The sequence below is a fragment of the Agelaius tricolor genome, unplaced genomic scaffold (assembly GCF_023055355.1).
Source record: "Agelaius tricolor isolate 1412-34295 unplaced genomic scaffold, bAgeTri1.0.p SCAF_10, whole genome shotgun sequence".
NCBI classification, from domain to species: Eukaryota; Metazoa; Chordata; class Aves; order Passeriformes; family Icteridae; genus Agelaius; species Agelaius tricolor.
Window position 1 is genome coordinate 2,338,220 of NW_027269270.1, and position 17,651 is coordinate 2,355,870.

The 17,651-nt window shown below is 42.2% G+C and overlaps 1 protein-coding gene across 1 annotated transcript in view; it reads right to left on the reverse strand.

Moving 5' to 3' along the window:
• The window catches only part of CPS1 (carbamoyl-phosphate synthase 1), a 92,039-nt gene that overhangs the window by 10,434 nt on the left and 63,954 nt on the right, over positions 1-17,651 (reverse strand). The window contains exons 26-33 of the mRNA XM_071434339.1: positions 13,672-13,866; positions 13,046-13,113; positions 10,313-10,388; positions 7,482-7,559; positions 6,038-6,145; positions 4,802-4,891; positions 3,275-3,445; positions 610-684 (exon numbers count right to left, since the gene is read on the reverse strand). Of these exons, the coding sequence (XP_071290440.1) occupies positions 610-684; positions 3,275-3,445; positions 4,802-4,891; positions 6,038-6,145; positions 7,482-7,559; positions 10,313-10,388; positions 13,046-13,113; positions 13,672-13,866 (861 nt within the window). The remainder of the gene's footprint in view (positions 1-609; positions 685-3,274; positions 3,446-4,801; positions 4,892-6,037; positions 6,146-7,481; positions 7,560-10,312; positions 10,389-13,045; positions 13,114-13,671; positions 13,867-17,651) is intronic.

A 17,651-nucleotide genomic window follows, 5' to 3' on the forward strand; every position in this document is an offset into this window, starting at 1 on the left:
GTGCTCTCACAGCATGCCATAACCACACCAGGAGATATTCCAGCAGCACCTCACAGCCTGGCTGTGCAGAGAGTGAGTGGGCAAAGCCGCCCAGGCTCATCCTGCCCACAGCCCCTGCAGCCACCACGTTTTATTGTCTCTTTCTTTCACTTTTTTATCAGGCAACAAGAAAACACCACACATTTTTGTTGCCTTTAAGCAACTGACACATCCCAAGATCAGCCACTCATGCCCAGGGGTCTCCATGTTGGTGCTGCAGCAAGTGTCCATGGGACTTGGGAGCTGTCACCACTTGTTTTTCAGAAGCTCATGAGTCATAAAACAACCACCCAGAACCCAACAACTCTCAGATAAACTCATTTCAGGCTATCACACCAACCAGGTCCTACTCAGGGAGCTGACATGCAGGTAAACAGGGACATCCAGTGGCTGAAAAAACTGGTTTTTCCAGGTCATTGTGGGTTTTGCAGCTAAGAAAGATGTTTTCAATTTTCTGAAGAAGCAACAGATGCCATCATGATTCAGGCAGTAATAAGATCACTTTCAAAGATTCATGATGTTTAAAGTCAACTTGGTTTAAAAAAAAAAAAAAGTAAATCTAAAAGATACCTCCCCAGTAGAGGCCATTTCACACCGGAGAACAGGGTCGGCATCTCTCAGCCTGGACCAGGAAAACATTGGGGCCTGGTGAAAGAAAGAGGCAGGTGGGAGAAAGAATAAAAATTGGATCATTAAAAAAATATAAAAATTCCAGCTACACTTAGGAGGGACAGAAAGAGACACGAATTTATCCAAAAAAAGCAGTGGTGGAGGCTCATAAGCAAAGAACTATTTGGTAAAATAATTCCCTCAGCATCTTGATGGTGGAGTGGAAAAAAATGCCCATCTATTCCACCAATAAATCAATCATCCAACTCTGGCATCCTGCTCACATTCCAGTGGTAGATTTTCAATCAGTGGTAGCCCACTATCAGTATGGTTTTAAGGACACATTTTTAAACAGAAAGGCTGTGAAGCACTTAATTCATGGAACAAGGAGAGACACTATCTGAATCCACTTGGTTTTCCAGAGAATGCTGTTCTCCATTAAATGTTTCATTTGCAGAAATAAAACTATTCCATAAGAATGCCCTTTTTTTGGTGCAAACAAGATGAAACTTTGCAAATTATTTTTGTATTTTCCCCCTCCCCCATCCAGAAATATCCATTTGTAATTTTTTTCTCTTTATATGCTAATATTAAGCCCCCTGATCACTGTTATTATTATCATCATCATCTGAGGACTTAGATCACAGCACTGAGTTCTCTTGTCTCATTTAATCTTAAAATAAGAAACATGGAGGGGAGAGAGGAAAAGAAATTCTCTGTTAAAGGAACAATGACCACATGTAACAAACATTGAATAAATTTCTTACTACCAAGTAATTTTCTGGAGAGCTTCTCCACATCTTAAACTACTAATGGCATTTGCATAAAGGCAGCAAGATTTCTGCTAAGAAACAAATCTATTTTAAAATTTGAAGCCATAATTCTGTCCCTGGAGGTCCCCAAGGGTAACACTGAAGATAATACAGCTGCTGCTTCATGACTCCTAACAGTGACCAGTTAAAATGAGACAGGAGAAATTCAAAAGGCTTCTCAAAAAACGTTGTGTGTCTTTGAGACTTTTAGATCAGTTTTGTTTCCACTTTAAGTAAAGAGAAAACGTTTACAGTGGCCAACTCAAGCAGAGATATGGCAGTCAAAATGGATTGTTTTAATAAATTTAATACATGGATTAATATAGTACATTGTCTTGCAAGCTAACAAGCAGCAAAGCCTTCCACCACCTCCCTAATTTTTATCTGCCATGAACATGAAAATGCATCCTCAGGAGCAGACTCTGGTACTGCAACTAAACCCTATTTGAAAATTAGTCATTTTCTACCCAGGATTTAATCTTGGTCAGGCCCTGATACTTGCACCAGTCTGGGAGCAAACATGGCAAGACAGTATTTCAGTCACTAAAGCCTAAACAGTGGTACTCAGATCCACAAAGGAGCAGCTATGTTGACAATGAAGAAAAGAGTTTTGTATTTTCTCTTAAGAACTGCTAAGGAAAAAAGATCCTGTGTCCATGCAAACACTACTAGCAATAAATTGTAAGAGGATAGGAAATATGATGCATGAATAACAACAAAGAGGCTAAACTGGGATGTTTTTCAAAGTTTAGCATTTCCAAAGGTGTTAGCAGGTTTTTATATTTGACAAATCCACTCAGGATGCAAGCAGTATAAAAAGCTTTGTAGGGAAGTTTCCAAGAATAAAGCTGGGTTCTCTGCTCTGTAGCCAGCATTCCCAGGAGAGACAAAACTCTTGGCAGTTCAGATAACAACAGTGCAGAAGCCCCAGGTCTAAATAGTAGGAATGTACAAAAATAAATTAGGCTCACAAAAAAAAAAAAAGTCTCAATTTTGAATTTTGGATAATGCCTATCTGTGGCATCAAAATGAAATGTAAAGATATATCTATACTGGCTAGCTTGGGACATAAATTTGACTTGCATTTTAATAGTTCTGAACATTTTATTAGTAGAAAGATGTTAGGTGTTTTCTGCTTCCTCAGTTTTCACTTTATATGGAAACTATTTGAGCTTGAAAGTTTCTGTACAAACAATTCTCATTATCCTTTGGATTTTCTGCACCACTGCTTTAGATTTTTTTATGACTACATTATTTTTTTCTTCCATTAAGCATTCAAAAATATCTACCATCCATTTTATTCTGTTGGGTCCTATACAAGCTTAGCAATTATGGAAAGTAAAACCTTGGCCTTACAGAAGTCAAAGGATGCAAGGCTACCACCCCTATTTTAACCAGTGGTGTACATAAAGGGGATGATGTGGATTTCACAGCCCATGTCCCAGGTCCTGCAGATAAAATGTGGGGGCACCCACAACACAAAATTGTGCATGTCCACATGTTTATTATATAGTATTATGAAGTAGCCTGCACTTCAACTCTGAAAGTGTAAATTTATTATGCAGTTCATAAACAGGATTCAGAGTAGGTTAGATGCTAAAAATAAATGAAGACTTGGTTTCATTGGATAATTTTCCTCTGATTTTTCTCTAAAGTTTCCAAACAGATTATCTTGACAAAAATTACAAAAGGTCAATTTGACCTTTGGCCAATGAGTAAATTGTTCTCTCTGGGCATTAAAGTACTAATTGTAAATTAATGTGTTGTGTGCTGGCTCAGTGGTGGGACTCCTGTGGTTCTTTTGGAAACCATACCTTAATCCCAACATATCTGGATGGGAAAATGGGATGTTCCATTGTGGGGAGGGATGACTCATTAACCTGTTTCCCAATCATCACTTTAGTGGCCACATCAATGAAGTCCACCCCCAGAGTCTTGGATACAAAGGGGAAGGAGCGTGAGGCCCTCAGGTTGCACTCTATCACCTGGTGGGATCAAAAAAAGAGAAACAGCAGGGTCAGGCACTGTGCAGGGAAAAAATACATTGATTCACATTTTTTGAAAGCAGCCCTGAGTCCTCTTGGCAGATATATTCTTCAGACTGTCAAATAGGAAACATAGAAATTGGGATCATTATTAAAAGAGGGAAGAGGGGTGGGGAATGGCCACCCTGAGATACAAGCAGCTGAGATCCATCTCTACTGTCTGAATATCAGAGTGAGGGGAGCCAGACCTCACTCAGAAAATGTGCTTTACTATATCCTAAGTTAATGTACAAGAGGAACACATGCACAGGCATTAGGAACAACCTCCAGAGGTCCAGCCTGTTCTTTTCCCATGGTGATGGCACTTCCTGAATGCCAGGACTGTCCTTGCTGACCTCTCCCACCCACATGTGGCAGGCATTCAGCCAGGCAGGGAAGTACCACAGAAGTTCTGCAGAACTTCTGCAGAAGTTCTTCTCTTGGAGCTCAAGAGCAGAAGAGGAATTGCTGGAAGTGAGAATGAAGTGGAGTGAAAGGGGGTGAGAATAGTGAAGGTACAAGTAAAAGCAGGGGCTGTACAAAGGTACCACTGTGGGAAAGCAAGGAAGGGAAAACTCTGTTCTCTCTCTCTGGGGAGTTTCTGAATGACCATGTGTGAAACAGAGAAAAGGTGAACAGTAAGTACATTTTACTCAACTCATAGCCCAAACAGACACTTTCACCAATATTGCATCTCTTCTGTTTCCTGTCAGATTTTTTTCCTGTCCACTGTATCCTCAGTCATTCTCTGCTCACATTCCTCTGACCTCCTTCCATTAGCAACAGAAAGCCAACTGTTACCCAGAAGGGGTCAGACATTGCTGTACTTCTGCTGCTAATAGCTACTAGGACTATTCAGATAACCTTCCTAATAGCTTAGAGTAAAGGTTTCAACACTTACACTGTCTTGCTTTCTTTTCAATCCCTTTGAAGGCTTAATTCAACATCAAGATGATGTTGAGAGTTAAAGATGAGAGAAGATATTGGAGCTCTAAAAGCCATGCTACCCAGTACATGGGATGAGGTGCAGGTCCCAGTGCTGCCCATCCTATTCCAAACTGGCCATTTTGGGAAGGACAGCAGCCCAGAATGAAACAAAGCTGACAGACAAAGCAAGCAGACTCTCTTCACCCTCAGTGTGAAGGCAGGGGAGGATGCTCTCTGCCACACAGGCAGGGAGAGCTGTGTGACCAAGGGTGGCACCAGCCCACACCCTCTGCCAGGGCAGGTTTGGTGCCACTGCCACCATGTCCCCAGCAGAGGTGCAGGACCCACAGAGCTCAGCACAGGCCCTGCCACACTCACAGCAGCTCTTACCAGCACATTGCTGCCTTGCACCAAGAACTGGATATTGAATGGACCAGAGATGGCAAAAGCCTTTGCAATCTTTTTTGTAGCAGCTTTTACCTATAAAAAACCAAATTTAGAAAGTGTTAATGTGTGTATATAGAATAAATAATTAAGTTCCACAAAATAGAGAGGGTCATGGCAATAAATCACTAGACTGGTAGATTTCTTTAAACATCATCTCTCTCTGCCTTGTTTTTTTCTCTATACCCACATTTTGGCAATAGCACTATTTCAGAAGCAAACATGTTTAATTTCCCTAGTAACTTCGAGCCTGAAGTGTATTTGAGGGCAGAAGTAAAAACCAGGTTTTTGTGTGTGTGAGAAAGCAGAGGGGAGAAGGAGAAAAACAAAGAATCAAAGCCTTGCCCTGTTGTAATTCCTACACTGGAGTCTTTATACCTTTCTTGGTGACATAATGAATAATGGTTTATTATTTGAGAATAACTAATCAGTTTTGGGAGTGTCCTGAAAATCTTTCACCAACATGCCTGTGCCATCACAGATCAGTGGGAGGTGTCTGAGTAGGAACACTCTGGAACAAAGTGGGAGGAAAGCTTTATTTCCCAGGTGTGTCAATACAAGGGTTTGAATAGCTTTGCTCCAGGAGATGGCTATTTTCAGAAACAAGACTTTGGACATTCTTGGAAACAGAGCTGGAGCACAGATTATTGCATTACAGCTTTTGCTGGCTTCCAAGCAAACCCCTAACAGGATGACATAAAGGAGCATGGCACATTTCATTTAAAAAAAATTCATCCTAACAACTAACTCTGTATCACAAGGTTTATTTTTGAAAGGGGAAAAAGTCAAGATTAGGTGAGGTTCATTCATCCTGATATTATTTTTGGAAAAGCAGGCAGCTAGAAAGTCATACATCTGACAAAATCATTTTAAGTATTGTGGGAGAAAAGGAAGTGGAAAGAGAACCATGGCTTATGTATAAATTAGGCAATAATTTACTGCTACAGAAGCTGGTTCTAAACCAAGGAAACAAAAAATCCTATGGGTCTAAAAGTGTGCACTGTTTAAATTATTGGGATACAGTTCAGATAATGAAGCCAATCACAGGAACACTGACATCCTTCACTTGCACATAGTACACTGGCCTTAAAAAATCATTGCTGATTTGATTTCTCCACTGTTGGTGCAGGGAAAGGAAATCCTCATTTCCTTTTCTCTTTTCAGACCTAGAAAAACACACACCTTCTCCAAGGCTTCCTGGCTGATGCTCTGTGTGGGGAACATAAGGGTGGCATCTCCTGAGTGAACCCCTGCATCCTCCACATGCTCTGAAACAGCGTGGGCAATGACCTGCACACAGCAAGGAGAGAGCACTCATTGGTTGTCACATTCACATTCTCTGGAAAAATCCCTTCACCCAGGATTTTTCTCCTGGAAAGCTGAGAAGCCTCAGAGAAAAAAGGAAAACAATTCTTATCTCATTTGCTTCTCCTGTGTTGTGCTCGTGTGGAATGTGTTCTTTGGCCAACCAGGGCCAAGCTGTGTTGGGACTCTGGAAAGAGTCAGGAGTTCTCATTATTATCCTTTTAGCATTCTGTAAGTATGCTTTCTGTATTCTTTAGTATAGTATAGTATTCTTAAATATAATATAGTATCATAAAATAATAAAATAGCCTTCTGAGAATATGGAGTCAGATTCATCATTCCTGCCTTCATCGGAGCACCCTGCAAATACAATAATTGGTCACTTCACCCTCTCAGAAACTGTTCCTTCCTCCCCAGCACAGCCCAGCCTCCTGAGCAGAACTGTAGCTGAAAAAGGATACAGATGGAGGAGGAACAAAAAGTGAACTTCCTAAAATTTTGGGGAGAATATGCCTGAAGTAGACACTGGGCATATGAACGAGGAGACCACATCAGAGTCTTTGCTATCATGGTTAAGCAAATCATGAATATGATAAAACCTACCACAGCCTGGAGATCCTGGGGCTTCCTTCCTCTCTCTAACACATGTGGGCTCAGAAGGTAAAAGCTAAGGAGGCTTTAAACCAGCTTTTTAAAGTTCTGCTTGCCAGAACACAAACAACAAGCATGAAATAACGTCACTGGTATATCATTTTATTCCCCCTCTTTTGTGGTGTTCTAAGCAAACAGAGGAAATCCAGGCCTAAGGATTTAAATTGACTTAACTGCATCAAGGCATAAAACCTCAATACCAAAAAAGTGACTGTGTCTGGTTAAAAATTAAAATTGAAAAAAAAATAATTCTGCTAATTGTGAACTTTGTGGGTTTTTTGCCTTTGCTGAGTAATGAAAGGCAAGACAAAATTGCAAAAAAAAAAAAGAAAAAAATTGAATAACTGTGGTAATTCCATAACCCATGATAAAGTTCTGAAGAAAGTAATTTCTGAAGGTAGTGATTTGCAAATCTGGTAAAAATTATATTCAAAAGGATTCATTTGCATGGATAAGCAATGCTTAAAAAAATAACTGGTTAGATGTATACAATCAGAGAGGTGGAGCTTTTCAAGCACAACACTTTTCAGCCTAAGATGAATTCTTCTTGTTTCTTTACTCTCCTCAGCATGAATCCATGGCTCTGTAGTAAATCATTCAAATTACACATTTCTGCAGATCTCAGATCCTGAAAAAACAAGTTTAATATTAAAGAAAGCAAAGTACTTACTCTTCCTGCCTTGGCTACAGCGTCCATTTCCACCTCACGGGCATCTTCAATAAATTTAGTGAGTACCACAGGGTAATCCTGACATCAAGACAAGAAAAAATTATAAAAGGTTTTGTAAGAGAGTATTTGTAGACCACCTAGGACCCTTTGGAAGCAAAAGACGAGAAGAACAATCTATTAATATCCTCATTTACACAGATAAGTGAACTTTGTAAAGATATAGTGCGGGAAACTTGGCACAATTTCCCCAAAACCACTGATGCAAAAAAGTTTGAGTTCTCCATAACAACACCAGGACAGGGAAATTTGGGGCAAAACCACAGAGATTATGGCACAAAGAAGACAGCAAGAAACTCATGGATGACCTCTAATCCCATCTCCTAAAGACAGCCCTTAACTCCAAGGTTTTCAATTCTTCCTTGCTCTGAGCCTCCCAACCACCTCACTGCACATGGTGCTTCACAGAGTAACTGGTCCTTGCCATTCTCAATGACTTTCTAGAGTGGTTGGTTGCTATTTTTGAGTCATATATTTTATGCAACTGATCCATTCCTCTCTAATTTCTCTGCCTGGTTCCTAAGTCTCCCAGGGAGAGGCTGTCACTAATTATAGCTGGCCAGGATCAACCTGGCCTTGACCCTCACTACCTTCCCTGGTAGTTGTTTTCCTTCCTCTTCTTCCTGCCTGTCTCTGGGATGGCTAGCACACACCTCCACTCTCCTCTAATACTTTCTCCTGCCAGACACTTGCTCCAAAAAAACTCTAATCTACATTCTTCCTGGCCAGCTTTGTGTCTCAACATTTTACCTGTCCCATCCACTATTAACTGCCTATTATTTATTAGAGAATAAAATGAAATAAATGACAGTTTGTGCATGTTTTAAAGGCTCCTCTTGAAAAAATCCAAGCAACTCCAGAAGTTACAAGACACAATTCCTTCCATTTATCAGTGCAAGGGTAAATTCACAAGCAAGGACAATGCTGAAGCCTACACTGTTTCATAAATTTAGTGGCTTGTGTCCTGTTCCTTTCTGTCTTGCCGCAGTTTTTCACCTGAAGATTTTATATGTGCACACAACCTTGTTTACTTCAATCTGTCTGAACCTGCATTAGAAGTTTTGAACATTATTGACAACATAAATGTCAAAATGACACAGCACTGAAACAGCAAAGTCATTAAAACAACAGAACAAGAACTGGTGGAGTTCTGCTGGATGAAGCAGAACTAGGTAAGGCTTTGGAACCAGAAAAACTGAGCCTATGTCCCACAAAGGAGCTCTATTAACACTGGGAGCTTCTGTGGAACCACTCACAGGCCACAAAGCCTTGGCCAGACTGAAAAATCCTCCCTCATGTAGAAGCAAAACACTCTAATTTTGTTCTGGTTTGCTTTTTGCTAGCTTGGCTTCAACTATAACATAGTTTTTGTCAACACACAACACTGGATGAAGGAAGACATTCTTCCCTTGGCAGTCTGACTAAAATCCAGCATGTAAATCTAAAGTCTCTTCAGGATGAGAACCAGAGAACCCAAAACCTCCTGGTGTGCAACTGGTCATTTTTGCAGTCAGCAGCAGTGCCCTGTGTGTGCAGCAGAACTGGATAGCATAAGGATCCCATGGGAACACCCTCTCTTTCCCCTAGGAATGTGTCATGTATTGGCTAGGCTCAACAAATGCAACTCCAGAAATGCCTCCTGCACCAGGGATGAGACATCTCAGAACCAAAGAACAGCACTGCCAAGCTGTGACAAATGAAGCTGACATGGGGTCTTTTGTGGGCTACAGCCTCCTCTAGGGCCACCACAAAGCCACCCAGCACCCAAAAAGTGATGTGGGGCTTAAGGCTGCTGCCTGCTCTGCTTCTATGAGTGTAAACACAAAGCAGAGTGCTTCAGATGAAGTACAAAGGGAGGTTTGGCATTTTGAGAGACCCAAAAATCCCATTTGGGGAGGTTCTCAGCAGGTTCTGCTAAGAACCTGCACATCACCACAGGATGACCCCATAGTCTTCTGAGAATAGTGAAAGAATTCCTTCTGATAGAAGTAACAGCTGCATTACCCCTCTAAAACTTGGTCCAAGATGGTAATAAGTGGTCTCCTTGCCTCCACACCAACCTATCCTTCAGGATATTATTACTGTGAAAGGTATCTCCCTTTCATGCCACCATTCCTTGCTGAAAAGTTAAACTTGCACCATTTGCCTCATACACTTAAAGACCTCATGGTTTAATTCTTGTTCAAGCTTTAACCACCTAAGAATCCTGAGAAAGCAGCAATATGTCTGACTTCCCCAGCCAGTTGTGTTTTCAGAGAGTTCATCTTTGATTCATTTATTTTAACTACTTTTTTTTAGCAGTGTTTATGGTGTCACAGCCCTGCTCTGAACAGTGACCATTAAAAAAAAAAAAAGAAGAAGAAAAAACCTTCAGAAGAAATGCCAAGATGGAGTATTTAGTTGTTCAAAGAAGCCAGGCAAAACAATGGAAAAAGTAAGCAAAAGATGCTGCCATTTCTATGCTGGTTGGCATAACCTGCCAGTGGCAAGCCTGGAAGGGTCCCAGCTCACAGGACTACATCCATTTACTTAATTAACTGGTCAGAAATGTACATGCAGGTAAAACAGCTCTTCCTACTCCATGCAGGCATCCTGGTGGGGTCAGTAAGGATCTTTGATATTATCTGTCAGGGAACAAACTGAGGAGTCCAACTGTCTCCTCCCCAGGCAAGGGAAAGAGTGATAAACACAATAAAGGAAACAAAGAGATAAACCACAGTAGAGATGAAACAAATAAGGGGAACACAAAAGGAACTGGCAGCACAAAGAGGTACCTGGGAGACTCTGGTAGCTTCTGCTAAGAACTTCTTCATTTCGTCTTCAGTGAATACAACATTCATTGCAGACCCACTGTGAGATTAGGAAAGAAGAAGTCACTGTCACATTTTCTGAAAAATCCCTTTGCCAGGATTTCTTCTCCTGGGACTTTGAGAAGTCTCAGAGAAAAATGTAAATAATGATCTGATTGCTGCTCCTGTGTTTGCTGCTTTGGAATGTGGTCTGGACATTGTTTACTAACAGGTGCATGTTTGATTGGTTTCATCTGAATTGTTTTTACTTAATCACCAATCACCATCAGCTGTGTTGGACTCTGAGGAGTCAGTCACAAGTTTTTATTATTCATTCTTGTTAAGCCTTCTGATGTATCCTTTCTCTTTCTTTAGTATAGTTTTAGTATAGCATTCTTCAATATAATATAAGTACATAAAATAATAAATCAGCCTTCTTAGAGCAAGGAATCAGATTCCTCATCTGTCACCTTGTCCTGGGGACCTCACAAACTCAACAGAAGAGAAGCCAGGTCAGCCTCCCTTGTCAATTCTAGGGAGAGATCAGTGTGGGGCACCAGGGCACAGGGCTCACAAGGTTACCAACCACCTCTGCATGGCAGACTGGCCAAGGAAGCTCCTGACTCCAGCCACTTGCCCTGCTCTTGACTCAGAGAGGCAAAGTTGGTACCCAATTACCCTCCTCTATCCTTCCCAGAGGAGACAGGAGATCTCCAGAAGCACAGTGGAGAAATAAAGCAAGAACTGTGTTTTCATAGCCTTAGCACTGCTGCCAAATGCCCTTCCTGAGCCAAGCCCTTGAAGGTGCCCCTAAGCTGGGGAGATGGCTCCTGAGCCACCCAGCCCCAGTAAGGCCCAGACTTTCCCCAGGAGCTCAGGCCAAACACACTTGGCTGATTTCAGCCCAATTGCTCCTCAGGGACACATGAAGTGAAGCTTGCATGGGTCACTGGCAGTGGTTGTGACAGTGTAAATCCAGATCCAAGGCTGTTCCTTGCTGGCCATTTCACTGTGCTCCTCCTCTAATGTCTCATTCTTTAAGGGAGTGAGCACAGTACAGCAGATACCTAAAAGCTGCTTTCATTGTAACTGCCAGAATTATCAGAGAAGGGGATCTAGGAGAACATGGGTCCAGAGTATGATTCAAGTCCTTTTTAAAGACAAGAATCTTATTTAAAAAAAAGTTTTTTCCCATTTCTACCATTGATGCTGAGCCTCCCCTTTGCTTTGTTGGGCAAGTCCACAGAGGCTGTGGGGGAAAAGTGGAAGAAGGATCTATGCCACAAATCAGTCACTTTATCCTAAGATAAATAGACACAGGTACCTAGGTGATTATATTTATCTCTTGGGCTGATGTAAATCAATAGAGTTCAATAAATCCATGAACTTGTGTCAATAGTACCACTGAGGACGTGAGCTGGTGTACACAGTACCTAACTGGTGGGGAAAGGCATTCAGTTTTCCAAGGGAACTGGCCAATATTAAAGGTCATATCTGCTCAGAAAATGAAGAAATCTAGCTGTGGACTGCTGCTGTTCTGCAGACAGAGGCCAGGCTGTGATAGGACTTTTCACACTCTTGTTCCTCAAGTTTTACATCCTCCAGTTTCATCTTTCTCCCTGGAGTCCCCCTACCCTGCACTAACACACATTAGCAAATACTTAACACAGAAGGGGCCTATAATGGCTTTAATACAGATGGAAACAACAGGCTAAAAGAAGTGTTCCTTAATATCTGCAGAATGACATCAGGAGCAGTTGTTACCTTATACTTGACTATACTCAACTTTACTCCTGAACAGGAGAGCTGTTTTCTAACTCTCTTGAAACCCTACTGCAAGTCTTAGATACCAGATAGAAAAGTCACACTCAGGAGTTGCTTCAAAAGGATATTTCCTTCAGGGCCGAAGAAACCCTTCTCCTTTTCTTCTTTTAAAATAAAAAATGTGCTTGTCCCCCAGCCCAGAAAACTGATATTAAGTGCTTCATTTTGATATGTGTGTCTTTCACATGAAAAGGATCCTGTCTCCAATTTATTTTCACTTGTAAACTGTGCCCAGCAAACTGCTCTCTGTGCTGAGTCACCCAGCTATGGAGAAACTTCTCACAGAGAACAGCAATCATTCAGAACTTGTGAGTTTGCTGTGTGCATGTGCTGGTGTAACCTCCTCAAAAAGTCTGTCTGGCTGCTGGAAATGAGGGACTCTCTACAATGTCTGTTTAATGAGAAGCAGCTGCCACAGTGGAGGGACATAAAACATGCCTGTAAGCAGAGAAGCTTGGCAAATAAGAAGCTGAGCTCAAAAGATGCACTGTCATTTTCTGAAAACAGATGCCCATCTCAATAAACAGCCTCAGCAGGTTCCCTTCTCTTTTTCCTGGTGGCAAACAATCTTCTGACTTAATTGTAAAGGTAACAATCTCAGGACCTGAAAGAATATCCCAGATGGTTTGTGGTTTTGGCCTTGAGATATGCAAAAGGTAATACAGCTGAACAGAGATTTTTATTATTATGTTCTACCTCTGATCTGTGCCTGATGGACTTCAGGGCTCCATTGGCTTTATTAATTGGTTGGAGCAGGTGTCTCATGGGCAACTTGATGCCACTTACACCTAGCACAGAGTTTCCCACACATTCCCTGAAGTTGTTCTGCCTTGCCTCAGAGAGGTTTTTGGAGTTTTTACCCCACATTGCTGAGCTCTGACAGCTGAGCCTTACCTCAGAACATAGGAGGGCCTCAGCAAGCAGGGATAACTCACAGACCTTGCAAATTCAACTGCATCTCTCTAAAGAAAGGGATGAAAAACATGCTGTGAACAAGAAAATATTTTAAAGTCATTCCGAAATTCCAATTCTAACTGCATTTACACTTTACTAGCAAAGTAAAGATGAGGGGAAAGAAGCTGGAGGCTGCAGCCTGTGCTGAATCTAACACACATTACACTGAATGAAACTCCCTGGTTTCAGAGCTGGCACCTTCAGACCTCCCTTGTCCACAGAGCTTCACTGGGCAAAAAGAGCAATGCCAACACATCTCTATTCCTTTGCAATCTCTATCCTGCTCCTCAAGCCCAGCAGGATACCTAGACCAGCCTGTCAGTGGTGCTAACTTCTGCTGGGTATTTACCACAGGTTGTTGAGGTGCTTTAAAGACATTTCCCTTCCAGTTTCCATCCTCTGCCAGTGCTGCTGCAGCATCACTTTCCAGGGATCAAAAAGTTCTTCAACAAGGGCAGTAAAAAACTGTCCAACGCCTTCAAAATCGTGAAATGTATCAAGATGAGCAGATGCACATCCCAACCCCCAGCTGCTTCAGCATTTCCCAGGTGCACATCCCAACTTACTAGTGTGCTGACTGCCTTCCAGGGAGCCTGGGCCACGTGCAGCTCATCCAGGACAGCTGAGAACACGGAACGATCTTCTGCCTGGTCAATCTTTAAAGGATCTGTGCCAAGAATCTTCACTCCACTCTGGTGCAGTGGCACTGCCAGGTTGTTGGGAATCTGCCCACCTACAGAAATAATGCAGCCACTGCATCCCTGTTGGAAGGCAGAAAGGAGCACAGTCATGTGCAAGTTATCTTAATAGGAAGAGCTGCCACAACAAAATTCCAATATTTAGATTATGTCCCCTTGCAGGTTGCTGTGAACAAAGACAGATCATAGGGCCAAAAAGATGATCAGAGAGCTGAAGCACCTCTCCTGTGAAGACAGGCTGAGAGACATGGGGTTGTTCAGGCTGAAGAAGAGAAGCTCCAGGAAGATCTTATTGCAGACCTTATTGCAGGAGAAGAGAAGCTCCAGGAAGACCTTCTAGAACCTAAAGAGAATTTATTAAAAAAGAGGAGAGGAACTTCTTACATGTACAGATAGTGATAGGACAAGGATAAATGGTTCTAAACTGGAGGAGGAGAGATTTAGGTTAGATGTTAGGAAGAAATTCTTTACTCTGAGGGTGGTGATGCCCTGGCACAGGGTGCCCAGAGCAGCTGTGGCTGCCCCATCCCTGGAAGTGCCCAAGGCCAGGCTGGACAGGACTTGGAGCAACCTGGGATAGTGGAAGGTGGCCCTGCCCATGGCAGGGAGGTGGAACAAGATGATCTTTAAGGTCCCTTCCAACTCAAGTCATTCTATGATTTTATTATAATTGTGCTGATCCAGTGGCACCCAGGCTGCAGCAAAGTGTGATTTGCAGTGTGCATCCTCCCTAAACCAGAAATACCCTCCTCAATATCACTCAAAACCCAGCAAAAACTGGAGGTCAAACTCCCTAGAGAACCAGAGAAATTTGCAGCTTTCCCATCAACCCATGATTCCCTAAGTCCTGCTTGAACCACAGGCTGTTACTCTGTCTGCATGTCAGGTTTAGGTGCTTCTGCTTTTCAGTGGGGACAAAGCACTGAGCTGACACACATTGCCTTGCTTTCCAGGGGAAGGGCACTGCACTAGGGACATGCATTGCACACCAACAAACCCCAGCACTCTGCCCTGTGGGGTCAGGATTCCTTCCCATGTAGACATGGAAATTCTCACTACAACTGAGCCTACCCTCCCTGCTTGCTGTGGCCTTTGCACCCAGCAGCACAAACAAACAAGATGCTGAGGTCTCTATTTTTCACTCTAGCTCTTGGAAAAAACAGCCTCTTCCATGCTCATGGTCAGAGATTTCCAGAGGAGCAGACATTCGTGCAAAATCTTTTTTACTCCAGAGATGCAAGGCAGTAACCTCCAGCAGAGAGGCAATGGGAAACAACCGGAATTATTGGATATTTTTCTTGCCAGCACTGCTACTCAATAAGCAAAGCACCTTTGCTAGCCCCAGAAGCCAGTCTTTAAGGAGTGTAACAAAGCTAAGCAGAGCATAAATCAGAGCCCAACTCTTCATACAGTCTGCAAAGCTATGGATACACTTAGCCCTTTGTTCTAATTAAAGTTCCTTATTCCTGACTAGCTTCTCATTTCTGGCAGTGCCCTGGATAGTAGCAAGTATTTCAGCAAACTGTCCTGGGTGTTCATTTCCACACAGGTTATTTGTAAACACTCCAATTCCAGAGGTAGAAGGGGCAGAACAGGTGGCACAGCACCCTCCAGCCACAGTGGAGCATTTCATGTCTGTCACTGGGCAGCTTTGCATTTTAAGTGAGAAAATAATAAACAGTAAATAACAAGAGACAGGTGATCTTGCTTGCTAACACACACCTTTCCACAGGTGCAAATATGGGCTTCTTTTTCTTTTTACATAGAATCCCTAATGCTTTCAAGCAGAATCTAGTCAGCTGTGAAAATTTTCAGTAGAAGAGAAGGCCTTAGAGTACCTACAACAAAGAGCACATTACTTTCAAATTAAAGATGGTGAAACTTTGCCCAAAGGACAATCTGGCCCACAGAACAGCTCCAGTGAAGTACTCTTTTGAACCAAATGTGTTTTACAGTTTTACCCTAACAAAAACTTAGAAGTTTTACCCTTTACTTCTAACAAATGAGAAACATAAAGCAAGTGATCCATGGTTTGGCACTAAAAGATAGAGGAACAGTGTTCTTTTAATTAACAAGTGTGTTTTTCCTGAAGCAGGTCAGCTTCACTGGCCTTCCTGGAAGAGGCATTCCTTCAGGGATTTAAAGGGATTTGGAGTGGCAAAACTGTAAACTGAGAGCAGAATGGACTATAAGTGACTGGGCAAAAATAGATGGTAAATAATAGTACAGTCCCCACTCAGCTTTGATGTGACAATTTCCTACCATAATAAAGATCCAACAGGCTGGCATTTAAGCAGCACTTACTAGCCCAAGGTTATTTGCTCAGCAGGCTAATACACAGCATAAGATGATTATTTTTTTTCTTTTCTTTTTTTTCCCCTTTTCCTATGCAGTCACTGATGGGATGCCATGATGCTGCTGGCCAACAGCAACCACGTGAAAGAGCTTAGGACAGGCAGTGAAAAAGGACAGGGGCTGTTTTGTGCCCAAAAGCAGTTGTCTCATGATATCAGAGCTCACCACCTCCAGCTTGGAAGAGAAATCCATGCCTTAGTGCTTCCAGACCCATCCAAACCAGAGTAACTCCCTCCAGTCCCTGACCCCGTAATCCCACAAGGATAAGAACCAGAGTGTGAATAAGCAAACCCCTCCTTGCAGCTTGGAAGGAGGGTAACAAGTCAAAGTAGCTTTGCTTCCAAGGTCAACCAACAGCTTAATCTATTCTTGACATATGTGAAATGTGAAGTGTCCCAGCTAACAGCTTCTCCTCAGCTGCTGCTCATTTCTGCCTTTAAAACAATTCTAGTTACTGCACATCTAAAATGCAAATACTGCCTACATCAAAGTTGGGATAGAATTAGGGACTTCAGCCCGCAGGAGACACAGGAGATTCCTTTTTCAAGCAGATAGCAAAGAATCATATACTCATTTTTGCTCAAGGAGAACCATAAATTGAATCTAGCTGCTGCTTACTTCTTTACTTTAAAATTCTGCTGCTGTTTCCCAAAGCATGTTCCCACCCAAAGAGCAACCACTGTCCTGACAGGGAACACGACCGCTCCACTGAGAAATGTGGGCAGGCAGAAAGGGACCCCACTGCTTATCACTTTGTCATCAGCCATATTTTAATTATAAAGAAAATTAATAACATCCTTGCCATGAGATATCGTTAAAATACGCGCAATACATAATCTAGTGAGAGAAGCCTAGAGAGAATTATTTTCTCCTTTATAACAAAAATCACTCTTTTTATTACTACCTTGCTGTTATGTCATTAGTAATAGAGCTGGGGTTTCTTTTTCCCTGAGTTTGAAAACAAATTAGACCATTAAAATTGTACCTAGGAGCCTCCTTTACTTTTATGAATTGTTTCAGAATAATCTCCAAAACAGAAAAAAGAATCAGTAGAGGCCCTCAAGCAGATAGATATTAAAATAAAAAGGGAACATCTTCTCTGGAAACAAAAAGCCAATAAATCTGAGGGAAGGAATTTTATTTATTTTTTTAAATTATTGTCCTCACAGACTACCACCTAACTCTGCATACTTGCAGTAAATTAAACTTTCCTCCAATGAACAGCTCTGTTATGCAGAGCTCAGACTGGCGAGTCACTGCAGCTGGAATGTCACTTGGAGGTTAAAGAGGACACAAGGAAGAGAAAGAGGGGGGACAGCTGAGCACATCCCTGGGAGAGGGCTGTGTGGAGCTGTGAGCATTTCTTGGTGGGCAGCTTGCAGCTGTCTCAGTGCTGTTGGTAAACTCTCTCCTTGAAGCAGCCTAATTTATCTGATCAGAAAAGCAGGGACAAATCAGTGCACCTAATCACTTGGGCTTAACAGCTGTACAAG